Source organism: Augochlora pura, chromosome 11, assembly GCF_028453695.1.
Source record: "Augochlora pura isolate Apur16 chromosome 11, APUR_v2.2.1, whole genome shotgun sequence".
In the NCBI taxonomy this organism is placed as follows: domain Eukaryota; kingdom Metazoa; phylum Arthropoda; class Insecta; order Hymenoptera; family Halictidae; genus Augochlora; species Augochlora pura.
Window position 1 is genome coordinate 2,035,021 of NC_135782.1, and position 13,055 is coordinate 2,048,075.

Sequence of the window (13,055 nt, forward strand, 5' to 3'; positions counted from 1 at the left end):
ATCGAAGGATCGTTAGATCGTTGCGATCTACGACCGCCACTGAAACGGGCGGAATCAAACGAATCGCCATAGACATATTTCTCGAGCGGGAAAAACGGCCTCGGCCCATTGGCCGATTAAAAACCGGCGCCGCGAGAAAGTCGCATGATCCCGCTGACACAAAATCTCTGAAAGCGGTTTACGGAATGGGGAGAGAAAAAAAAAAAGAAAGAAAAGAGTTTCGATCACATGTTCGGCAAACGTGACCGCCGCCGACTGCCGGCCCTTACGACGGGGGTCTTTCTGGCCTTTCACTGTCCTCATTATTTGCCAGGGAACAGGCACGAGGCTCCTACATTTGTTGCACCTCGTTCGCTAGGAAAAATCATTGCATAAGAAGGTCTCTTTCACGCTCGTGGCCCCGTGACTGGAGAACCGTCGAGCGTGGTCTTTAGGTACGGATATCGATTCCGTGCGGGCCTCTATCACGAATGGTGCCAAGGAAACCTTGTATTTACGAAATATGAAATAGTGATTTATTGTCGGCAATCGGTCGAATATCTATGCGAAATTAATGCTATCTAGGTTGGTTCTAAGAAACGTAAATTGGATAAAAATATCTTCCCTCTTTCGATGATAGTAATAAATCCAAGATGATGCCACGATATCCGCATATTCCTCTGAAGTCTTCGCAATTTAGTGCTCGTCTTAATAACGTCACGAATGCAACAAATCCGCAGTGTATTTTCACACTATTTAATCATTGTGAAAATTCAATTAGCATCTCATGGAATATAGCGGTATTTGTTCAACGATAAAATTATTTCCCGACGATGTTAATATTTTCAAAGCGTAACGAATAAATGTTGCAACAGAGAAACCATTGGAGGGTATGGTAACATTACTGAATTACAACTAAATTGCTGAGGAATCAACGAGGATGCAATAAAAGAATTAATAAGGATGAGACGAACGTCGAAGCTCGGTTCGACGACAATAAAATAATTCCGAATGATTCAACAGCGTCTGTAATATGTGTCTCAAAGTTAACGTGACATTAACCAGAAATTATTTATAACTCAACAAACACGTATCACCTGCCATAACATGCAGCCGGCGCCCTTTCTCGCGAATCCGTATGCACGCATTCAATTAAACTATGACGCAATACGATCACGTTTGCATCCCAATGTTTCACGTTTATGTATCATCGGCCACTCGTATTTCAGTAACTGAATTATTTCCGATCGATCCATTGTTCGTCTTGTCAAATGATTTCTAAATTACGCGCACTTCGCAGTACGAAGCTGTGGTACGTGCTCTATTGTTTAATCCGGGCCGCTGCCATCGACTTCTCCTTTTAGAACTAAAATAATTGCGTTACAATTATTCGGCAATCTTTATCGCAATTAAAGTATTTTAATATGAATTTACTTAACTGTGAAAATTATAGCGAATTTTCATAAATTGCATAACATTTGTCCATTTAGTGCAGGGGGTGAAGTAGAATTGGCGAGCCATGGTCAGACGCGCCGGTAAATAATTTAATTTTCCAAATCAATTTTTCTCGAGAACGAAGCCTCGTGTGAAAAGCCATTAGTTACTTTCCCATAGAAAATTACCACCCCGTCGGTCCCCATCGAATCCGTACGGAATTCCCGAGCGTTCCTCCACCGATTCTTGGAACGCGCATCACGTTTCCCTCCGTAATCAATGTTCACAGCGTCCAACGAGATTTCGTTTCTAAAGCAACACGTGAGAATTCAGCGTCGACACACGCTTGTATAATTATCAGCATCTGCCGATTGTCCGGCTAAAATCCGGCCGTAACGCCCACGATGTCCGCGGTGTAATTACAGAGGATATCCCCATTGTCTATTGCACGTACCGCGTTAATTAAAGGTACAATGCTAGAAATACAACGTGTACGTTCATCCGCCACCCCGGTTGAAGCCTGGGTCGGCGAACGTCGCTGGAGACATTGCAGAGCGATCGACAAGAGGTAGCAGGATCTGATCTTGTATCCGTGATTCTATAATCGAACGAGTGGAATTTTATATAGTGAAAAGATGGTGGAATAATTTGAACTTTAGTTTGTGCTTGGCTCCTAGGTTTTGCAATTAATACAGTCCATAAATTGATAAAGGTCTTATTTCAATAATAAAGGAAGAAGTAGCTTCATTATAGATCAGACAGATCTAATCTACCGTGAACGATTAAATTAGCAATTTATCTTTGACAAGCAATGTACTGAATAATCCTAATGGAGCTGCGAAATAACAGATGAATAACTGCATCTGCATATTAGAGAAAGTCGGCTCGCTTTTGGCGTCTGCCGAGGACACGTCGCCTCTAAAAGCGTCAAATCGGCGTAAACATCGGCAACCTAGTTAGACGGCAACGTTTCGCTCGTTAATTAAGCATTTCGTAAGCGCGCTAAGTCGCCGTTCGAAAAATTCCCTCGCAATTAACGTGGTCCCGGCGCGCGATTAGGCCACCGGAGGCATATCAATCTGGCAAGTTTCGGTAAGCCAGGCCGGTTAATCGGTGATCTCGCGTTCGCGCGACCTGTTTTCCATCGGGTGTCGCAACCCGGCACCGCATAGGTGTGTTAGATCGCGAACGTGGAAATGCAACCGCGGCATGCTTCGCCGAGGAACTAGTTAGCCTTAACCGTAGTGTTCGAGTTTCCGTCTTTCTTGTTGCGCGGGCTTTCCGTCTGCCTCTCGCCTATTGAGTAACAAAGCGTGTCAATGCCAAGCATCCTGCGCTACTATGGTGCTGCTGGCTTTACCTGTCCTGGTACCCTACGAATGTCCGAGCGACGTCGTGCACGGATTCGTCGGTACCGTTTCGTTGCTCGAAGAATGTTGCAAGTCTCGCGACATATTTGCAAAATCCTTCAGGAGCTGTCGGCGCATCAGCGAAGTCGAGAAACTACCCCTTAACTAGCTGCGCGCGAAGCTAATACAACCCTAAAGCGGATTTTTTTCAAATTATTCGAGCACCCTCGTTGATATTATAATTATTTAAATTGTCAAAAGAAATTGCAAAATATATTTAAAAAAATATATATATATAACCCTTCAGAGGCTGTAATAGATGCTCGAGCGAAGTATCATCGTCGAGCTGAATTGCCTGCGAGTGTCCGCCATTTTGGTACCTGACGCAAGGACGGTACCAATACAATTTTCCGCCAATCTAAATAATTAATAAATATTTGAATAAATACATAATCACTTATCATTTCTAATTATTACGTCTTCCTTTCATGGTATTATTTGCTCTTGCGGTTTGTTTTTCGCAACGGATGCGGAAAATACTTGTTTCGCATAAAAATGCGCGGCCCAGTGTTATCAATCATTTGCTAACGTTGTTATAAATAAACCAGATGCATAAACTAGAATGAACCGAAGCGGGGCTATTTATTACGCTTTAATAATAAAATCCAAGGTAAACTATTTACATGTTTATCACCCGCTACGGATCTTTCTGTAATTGTTTCTCACAACGTTAAAAATAGCATTTCAATTACCATACATGATGGAATTCTGAGCACGATATGCGGCAGATAAGAGGCCGATACATACGTTGTGTCCGGCACAAACGTTTGCTAAACGTCGAGGATATAGATAACTACGTGATGCGCGTAATTGAACAAGAACCTGTTAATAAGAGGTTGCAAAGTAGAATCAAACATTTCGCTTAAATTAATTTTTCCTCGTCCATTTCATTTATTTTAACTATCAAAATATATAAAATGCATGAAATAGTTATAACACTGCAATTGCTGTAAAGAACAGGGTACATGTATAGAACCATTAATTATAACCATCTCGTAAAAAATTTACGGTCAATAATGTCCCATCTAAATTTATTAATATCGACTTAATGTTATTACCTTGTTAGACAAAAAAACTATCGATTCATGCTCGTCAAAAAAAGGACATTGAAAAACGTGTATTGTCGTACGACCATTGGCCACAGGAAGTACGAAATTTGAAATCCGCGGCGCCATTTTAGGAAAGGGTTCAATGTTCATATTTTAAAGCGCGTAAAATAATTAACAATGGAAAAATCTATGCTTCTCACGTACCTTCGTTGCGACTGACTATTGCTGCAGGTGTTGGAATATCCGGAATCCGACACCTTGGCATTTTCGGTGGACACCTCCTCCATCGTTCTATTTCCAAGGTAGGGTTTCCTTCGAGACGATATCCGTAAGGTCACAAACACTGCTGCTAAATCAAATAAACTCGATGTTCACGCGTCATTTCTACAGTTCGCGATATTTAAGAATAGGTTAAAAAAGAAACCGATAAGGGAATATCGCGGTTGACGGACTGTCCGCAATGATCACGGAAAAAAAGAAACGTTAGGGTTATACGGGTCTCTGTAGATCACCGTCAACAATTTAGTGAATTAAAATGGTGCACCACCTGTTCGATCATGTAGACTTTTCTTTGGGATCTAAATGATAGTGATAGTGAATTGTATAGCTTCACCGAATTCTTTCTGATAGTTCACAATAAATATATAAACACACTGCGATGTCATCCGTGCGGCGATATCTATGAGGACTGAACTGTTCCGAACATCGCATGTCTTTCGCGCGGTGCGACTGTTCCGCTGTTCCGCATCATACAGCACGTTTGGATACACGTGAGCCGCTACCCCCACCATTTCTCCGTTAACCTATATCGATGCAAAACGTGCCCCACTTAAACCTCGCGAACGATAAACGCGATTAAAATAGTCTCCTCCCAACGACTTTTCACGTTAATGTTTCTACAGAAAAATTTTCGCTCCCGAAAATCCTGCTTTCCGACATGGTTGTGACACCTGCTGGGAAGCCGGGTCATTTCGATGGATCTTCCGAATCGTGGATCTCGTTTTTTTTATCACGAGCCACCTACGTATAAATATAAACGTTTAGGAAGCAATAACAATATAAATATACAATCCTTCTATAAAAACAATTTTATTGTACACTTCTTTTGTGAAAATATAAAAGAAATATTTTTAAAATAATAAATTATAAACAGTCGATCACATTACAAAGAGAAAAAGCTTTGTTATAGAAAATACAAATACTCTCTGTCTGATCCAATACTTTTAGACGAATAATAAAAAGAAGAAACAATATAAAATGATAATTTATTGTTTCTTGTCTTTAAACGTCTGATATATGTACAAAATATCAGAATTATATATATATAAATATATATTTATATCTTACTCTGCTATATCACAGTCATCAGGTACGCATCTTTGAATCCTTTCAGGTATCCTGTAAGTGAAAAGAAAGAATATGTCAAGTCAATCCAGTTATACACATGCAAAGCAGGACACTCCGTTCATTGTAATTTGAAAAAAAAATAAGTGAAAGTCAGTGTAAGTTTTTTCAATACTTAATGTGTATTTAATATCATCAAACAAGTCAGTTACAGTCTCCTAAAACATCATTGCGTATGGTCATTGAGTAAAACAGTCTAACACACGTACAAAAGTGTCCACCATAAAAGGGTTTATGTTGTGCGTCAATAATTGGTATTTGACGAAATTGTGATCATGGACGTAATATTAATTGTCTAAGAAATCGTACGTTTCTTGATAATACTCAAATTAATTGTAAGAAAACAACATGCTGATATATTTTATGCAAATATATCTACATACGTGAACATATGTAATGTATTTCCAAAACAAGATGTACCCACACCTTAGTATTAATTTGGATAGTTTCTCTATATAACTTAAACTTAATACTTTCTTCGTGTATAAAAATTTTCATCATTATAGAAATATAAAAAGAAAAACAAACATTTCTCCTAAAATTTCACTGGTAACTAATATTAAATTATCATATGAAAAACAAACTAAAAACTAACTCAGTAACTGAGTTATTCAACTACAATTTAAGTATATCAAAATATAACTGTGATGTTATTATTCTCCTCAGGGAACGTACTCTGTATTTTCTAAATTTTTTCATAAAAATATTATGTTAGACTACTACTAGTAAACAAAACTATATTCGCAAAAAATAAAAAAAAAATTTTATCAGAGAATATATCTTGTTTTGGAACCAAGTTTTGAGATTATTTTTACGAAAATATTCCTCGAAAGGTGTACAAGAATTACTTTACGTTCTCTTCCATACACAGTATAGCTAAGAAAATAATAGTATAGAACTATTAAATATAAATTATAAACGAAAACTGGTTACACTAACTCTAAAGCACAAGATTGTGTTTTAGAGCCTGCGCGAATAGTTAAACTCATATTATTATTTCTAATTATTATACCTGTTTTACAAATAAGAATATAAACTTTTCTTAACGATAATTTTTATCTTTTGTTTCCTTTTTGAAGGTATTCATTTCATTCAATGTACAGAGAAATTCATTTGGAAAAACTTTCATCGAAACACGATTTTCATACAAAAGTACAGATATACAGATATATAGAAATCCCCTTACTTGTGTCTAATATCTGTAGTATATTAACATAACAACAATAAACATTTTAAGTATCATGTATCTTCCTTACCTAAAAGGAAGTAATTTCAAACCCAGTTTTTGGGCATACTATGTATTATTTTAAATTGAATACTTAAGATCACTTTTCGCACAGGCCTCTTAAAATAATAAAATTAGGAAGTCAGGTGTATGTGTAACGATATGTAAGGATAAAGTAAAGTATCGTTAAAGTTCAGTAACGTTGAAATCGCGAACGTAAGCGATAGTTAAAAGTAGGTAGTTGGAGTAGTTTCCTTGGATGCGGGCCCGACGTGGTCAAGTGAGTCTTAAAATTCGTCTCTTTTATTGCGTGCGTCCAGCTTGTGTATACCAGTCAGTCTGTGAAGATAAATAGAAAAATTACATTTTCCCCTGTTTTCCAAGTAAAGTAATTCGTCAGTAACAACGTCAGGGTGTTAATATTTAAATGCCTCCCTCTTTCCCTCCTCTTTCATTTTCTCTTTGCCATGTGCTCAGCGATGTACTTACGAGGTATACAAAAAAAAAAATTAATTGTCATCTTCGTCCATTCGTAATCGTTTTCTACGATCATCGCCAACATTACGTTCTTCTGCTTCTAGTACTTTTAATCGTGAACCACAAATTTCTTGTCCATGCAGGGCCTACCCATAAAAATTTATCATTTTGATTAACTCTTTGGAAACTATAAATTACTTTTATCCAAGTAAATACTGTTTGAATTACATATTGAACATTGTATCGTATTGTTATTTAACATACCTCGATTGCTTCATTTGCACTTTCTACACTGGCATATTTTGCATATCCACAATTTTTCCCTGGAAGCATGTACACATCTATGAGGTTTCCAAACCTGCAGAAAGCATCCTTCATAGCATAAATGGGTGGTACTGGTGGGCCACAAACAATGAAACATCTTTTTGCCACCTCTGCATCTATACTAGCCATTGGTTGTACAGGTGGCAATTTGATACACATTGAATGTTCTAAACCTGATTGGAGGGTAATAAAATGTTATGTAATGAAAAAAATTATTATCAGATTGTATATATAAAATAATATCTCACTTGGCGCGGTCAACCCTGCAGCTTGAATTAAAGATGTAGCTTGTGCAATGGTTTCTGCCAAATGAGCTAAATCTGTTCTAGTATTAGCTATTCCACCTGTTGAACTTCCAGGTTTTACAACACTTTTTGGAGGTACACTTGATAAATCTGGTTTAACAATCATCCTATGACCAGGAGGATATTCAAAACCATGAAACTTTTCTCTTGCATATGCTGCAGCACTAGGATTCGAATACACTACAACAGCCTGACCCCTTGGCATCCTATATCTAACATCATTCTTCAAATGACAATAATCCAAGCCAGGTACAATATCAAACAATTTCCATAATTGATCTTGATTTAATGCTGGATGTGCAATTACTTGTAAATGTGTATAACCTTCGGAGTTAGGATAATTTGTAGCGATTTCTAAACTAATACTGCTCTTTCCAAAATTTGATGAACTATAATTTCCACCGGTACTATCATAATGGGAAGATAATCCATTATTATATTTCACATCCATGTGCTCGGGTTTTGGTTTTTTTGGTTCAGCAAATACAGCTTTGTATTTCCTATCGCATTCTTCGAATGCTCTAGCAGCGCTAGATACTCTCTTAAATTTCACGTAACCAAACCCTTTAGACTCGTTCGTATTTCTATCCTTGACAACAGTTGCATACTCGATAGGACCAAATTGGGAAAACTCTAGTTGGAGTTCACCATCGGTCATTGATTTTGGTAAAACACAAAACAAACGAACCCATCTTTCTTCCTCATTTGTTTCTCTTACAGATCCTTGATCACGACTGCAATAAATCCCAACATTGGCTCGCTTACAAAAATCAATACACATGCACTAACAACGAAACAACAGGCACGAATCAATTTATAATAACGTTTAACAACTTACTTTGAAGCAATCATTACTTTGATGGGTCTTCCAACAGAACCCAACATTTTGCCATTCATTTCTTCTAGAGCAAAAGCTGCCTCTGATGTTTTCGAAAATTTAATGTATGTGACTCCTACATGAACATGCGTTACATTATAAATATTTCAAATAATGTATTAGAAGTACATAAATGGCTAGTGCAAAGTTCGCAAGGAAACAAAACGATGAAGTTAAAAATGTATGATATTAAATGAGCTGCATTAAAAAAGCAGAATAAAAACATTATCGATTTGTTCTAAAGGCAAGAGAAATTACCTTTATTTTCGCCTGAATTCCGATTCTTAACCACCCATATATCTTCAATCTTTCCAAATTTTTCGAAGGCTCTCCTAAGGTCATCCTCTTCCAAACTTTTGTGGCATATAACAAATAACCGTGAATTTGGTGGATCATCATTTTTTGACCGCAAATCCGTTTGCGAATAATACGAATCCCTTTCCCTGTGATCAGCCATTTTGCAAATGAACACTGCAGACTAAGTCGCCCGTCTACGGTCAGTGAAGTCGACGCATTTCAGGGACGGCTCTATGCTTCGTATGTATCAGTTTTCAAATCTTATTTTTTAATCTCTTTTATCAGATTGTGTATTTCAGTTTTATTTGAAATGTCAGTATCGCGTAACTAGCATGCAAGGAAATTAATTTTTATTAAAATACAAAAAATATTCGTATCTTGAAATTCTTCATAATTTCAACAATTCTCATATGCACAATGTATGTACGTATGAATGTACACAAAAAAAGTGCATACGAAAGAGTGCATTATGTTCGTAACTTCAAACACAGTAATCTCTTAATTCAAGAATCATATAATTTTTCTATTCTTTAATCTTTTGATATTTTACGTATCTAACGTTAAGTGATTCATGGCACAAAATTATTTTTACATTAGATTTCCATTTTAGTCGACACTGATACGTACTACATTTTCATTGACACGTTTTGATAGTAAGAATTTCATACGTGTGTAATTCTATGGTTGTATAGATTTGAATAGTCATTCTTGTAAATGGATATGTATATATTGAAATTGTATTGTTTTATACTACGGGCATGATGCGTATTTATCGTGACGAAAAACAGGTTAGGTTCAATTACTTCCGCCTTCGTTTCATAAATATATGTACACGTATTACTCAGCAACCTAACGAGTCATGCTCTGTTTTCTTTCGTAAACTTTCCTATACGAGAGAGTCATATAGATAATGAAATACTTATACTTGTTGGTGTTTTCACCTGTTGAATGCATTCTTCAGATGATGAGTAGTCTATTATTTATAACCTATTAGATTACTCACTATGTTATATGTATACAGATTTAATAATTCGAATGAAAAGAAGAATAAACATGAAGATAAAATATCGATATATACAGCAGTTTTTTTTTTTTAAACAGGTTTAGTGTAATAAAATATTTCACACATATAGAAATATAGATGATATATTATTTGTAAACAAAATATGTTTTGACATAAGAATAGTTTTCCCAGCACTTTTTCACAACCATTGATACATTATAATATATAACGTACAATAAAGTATTTGTCAATCATAACATTAACTTCAACTTCACACCGTATAAACATTCTCTCATAAAACATCAAAATAGATTGCATACTTTTTATACATCATATGTAGAAGCAGAGACATTACCGCCATGTCCTGTCCAGTTTGTATGCACAAATTTTCCTTCTGCACCAAGTAACTCATAAGTATGAGCACCGAAATAGTCCCTCTGAGCTTGAAGCAAGTTTGCTGGGAGACGGGCAGTTCTGAAACCATCATAGAAAGCTAAAGCTGTCGACAGAGCAGGAGTTGGTATTCCCAGTTGTACTGCAGTTGCTACTACTATCCTAGCACTGGCTTGACACGTTTTCATTGCATTGGCAAAGAAGTCATCTAATAATAGATTAGAGAGTTTTGGATTTTTATCAAATGCTATTTTGATATTTCCTAAGAAAACACTGAAAATAAAAATAAGAATTATTATATATAATTTTATTGCATGCATTAATATTTGAAGAGTTTTCAAAGACAATAAAGGATTACCTTCTTATAATGCAACCTCCTCTCCACATAAGTGCTATACCACCATAATTTAAATTCCAATTATGAACTTTGGCAGCTTCTCTTAGCAACATAAACCCTTGGGCATAGGATATAATTTTCGAAGCATAAAGGGCATTTTTTAAGTGCTCTAGGAATTCTTTCTTATCTCCTTGGTACTCAGTATCTGGACCTTTCAATATGGTACTTGCGCTCACTCTTTCGCTTTGCAAAGCAGAAAGACATCTGGCAAACACTGATTCCCCAATTAACGTTACTGGAACTCCATAATCTAATGCAGCAATAGCTGTCCATTTTCCAGTTCCTTTCTGACCAGCTGTATCTCTAATACGCTCTAGCAAGTGACCCTTCTCATCTTTGTATTTAAGGATATCGCGAGTGATTTCAATTAAGAAAGAATCCAATTCTCCTTTATTCCATTCGTCAAGAACTTGACTCATCTCTTCTGGAGTAAGTTTCAAACCGTTTCGCATAATATGATATGCTTCACAAATGAGTTGCATATCACCATATTCAATGCCATTGTGCACCATTTTAACAAAGTGTCCTGCACCTGTTTCTCCTACCCAATCACAGCATGGTTCACCATTGGCTTTGGCACAGATTGACTATAAAAAAAATATTTATTGTAATAAATATATACTACATTATTTTTAAATAAACTACTGCTTTTTAGGTACCTGGAAGATGTCTTTAATATGTGGCCAAGCTTTTGGATTTCCACCAGGCATTAAAGATGGTCCATATCTAGCACCCTCTTCTCCTCCACTAACTCCGCTACCAACAAATAAAAGTCCTTTCTTGTCTAAATCTTTAGTTCGTCTTTCAGTGTCTTGATATTCAGAATTGCCACCATCAATTATAATGTCACCAGGGGACAACAGAGGTACTAATTGATCAATGAATGCATCCACTGCTGAACCAGCTTTAAAAAAAAATAAAAAATTATTGGTAACTGTCTTTTTTGCAGGTAAAAGAATACAATAGTATCAGATCACTGTCACAGATACACAATATCTTATCATGGACAACAATGACTATGAAGAAAAAACTTACTAATCTGTGGACAAGGTCAAATTGTAGTTCTCTATTACACAAACATAGCTTATAATAGTTTACCTTTCACTAAAAGCATTACTCTCTTTGGTGATTTTAGTTTCTCTACCATTTCTTTCAATGAGTAGGCACCAATGACTTTTGTGCCCTTTGCTTCATTTTGTAAGAAAGATTTGACCTTATCTGTTGTACGATTATATGCACAGACAACAAATCCATGGTCATTCATATTAAGAATTAAATTTTGTCCCATGACAGCAAGCCCTATAAGGGCAATATCTGCTACCCTGTAAAATAGGATATATTATAGATCAGATTATAAGCAAGTTAAGGAATTATACTTTATACTACAAAAAACTGTGGTATAGTGCATTACATAAGGAAACATGTGATGAGTTAATTCTAATATAATAAAATCTTTATATTAGGGTAAAAGAAATACAATGCATTAGTAAGAAATGGTAAATAAGAAGTAGATAATATAAAGGATCGATTGTATTATATTAAAATAAAATTTTCCACTTTTTTTACATGTATTTAAATTTAATTTCATTAGAAATAATAAAGTAATTACTTACGGTTTGCTCATTTTGACATATGATCAAATTGAATAGAATGAAATGTAATTTTCCTTAGGAGTAAGTTCAAAGACTAACAAGTGTCTGAACTTCCGAACGTTTCCACTAGACCGCACCAGAATGAACATTCATTCTCGAGTAGTCTTCGGCATCAGCCGACGTTTCGTCAACCAATCGCGATGCACACCAAGGTCAGCATGGGAGTCATCAAAACGTGAACACTACTACTACTGTCTAGTATTTCATAATTACACCAATACATATATAAACATATTTCTTTAAATGGGATTCATTTCATATTGTATACAGATTAACCAAAATTACTTCTTTTATCTATCATGTGATATTATCTTCGTAAAACCTATTCCAGTGAAAAATTGAATTTATTTTTTCGGTTCAGACGATATGTATCGTTCTTTGAAAAGATTACAAACGAGGTAAAGCAGAAAATATATTCGAAAACATTTCGTCACGAAATTTTGTAATACCAATTTTTATTTTCTACATATCTAATATAAAATTTTCTAGTTCATTATCATTTCTTTTGTGAATTATATAGTTCTCTTTTATCATAAATTATTCACTAATTTTAAATATGATAATTAATTCCAACGTAATATGAACATATAGATCTAAATCTTTGAGACATTAATCCTTACTATTAGAAAACAGTATATGTACGCATTGAGATCATGGATCTAAAGTCTAAAGGACGAAGCCTGGTTGCGGGGAGTTGTGGTAAAAGACGGAAGGGGACTTCGACCGTCAATTACCAGTAAACAAAATATGTAACAAAATCAAATAACAATGTTGCATAGTGTAATTGAATCGCTTCTTGAAGTTTGGTTAAGTAATCATATTTTGCGTCA

At 35.7% G+C, this 13,055-nt stretch overlaps 2 protein-coding genes across 2 annotated transcripts; both read right to left on the minus strand.

The window, feature by feature from the left end:
- Positions 1 to 5,374: 5,374 nt before the first annotated feature.
- LOC144477295 (RNA-binding protein 45) lies at positions 5,375 to 9,052 on the minus strand. Its single transcript, XM_078194907.1, has 6 exons — positions 8,742 to 9,052; positions 8,445 to 8,559; positions 7,550 to 8,340; positions 7,242 to 7,474; positions 6,990 to 7,123; positions 5,375 to 6,839 (listed from the first exon to the last, which is right to left on the minus strand). The coding sequence occupies exons 1-5, from the start codon at positions 8,938 to 8,940 to the stop codon at positions 7,010 to 7,012; spliced, it is 1,452 nt and encodes a 483-aa protein (XP_078051033.1). The 5' UTR covers positions 8,941 to 9,052; the 3' UTR covers positions 5,375 to 6,839; positions 6,990 to 7,009.
- An 856-nt stretch (positions 9,053 to 9,908) lies between these two features.
- Positions 9,909 to 12,357, minus strand: Pgd (phosphogluconate dehydrogenase). The gene is made up of 5 exons (XM_078194909.1): positions 12,187 to 12,357; positions 11,672 to 11,895; positions 11,233 to 11,477; positions 10,535 to 11,160; positions 9,909 to 10,449 (listed from the first exon to the last, which is right to left on the minus strand). The coding sequence occupies exons 1-5, from the start codon at positions 12,195 to 12,197 to the stop codon at positions 10,107 to 10,109; spliced, it is 1,449 nt and encodes a 482-aa protein (XP_078051035.1). The 5' UTR covers positions 12,198 to 12,357; the 3' UTR covers positions 9,909 to 10,106.
- Between the last annotated feature and the right edge of the window lie 698 nt (positions 12,358 to 13,055).

What these genes read in the sequence shown, in the direction of transcription:
- LOC144477295 (XM_078194907.1), bottom strand. Translation starts at nt 8,940, where the DNA reads ATGGCTGATCACAGGGAAAGGGATTCGTATTATTCGCAAACGGATTTG. An exon ending in AAAGTAATGATTGCTTCAAA is followed by an intron (nt 8,341 to 8,444) that starts GTAAGTTGTTAA and finishes GATTTATTGCAG; the next exon opens with TCGTGATCAAGGATCTGTAA. An exon ending in GTGCAAATGAAGCAATCGAG is followed by an intron (nt 7,124 to 7,241) that starts GTATGTTAAATA and finishes TTTTATGGGTAG; the next exon opens with GCCCTGCATGGACAAGAAAT.
- Pgd (XM_078194909.1), bottom strand. An exon ending in ATATTAAAGACATCTTCCAG is followed by an intron (nt 11,161 to 11,232) that starts GTACCTAAAAAG and finishes TTTTTTTTATAG; the next exon opens with TCAATCTGTGCCAAAGCCAA. An exon ending in GGAGGTTGCATTATAAGAAG is followed by an intron (nt 10,450 to 10,534) that starts GTAATCCTTTAT and finishes TTTTATTTTCAG; the next exon opens with TGTTTTCTTAGGAAATATCA.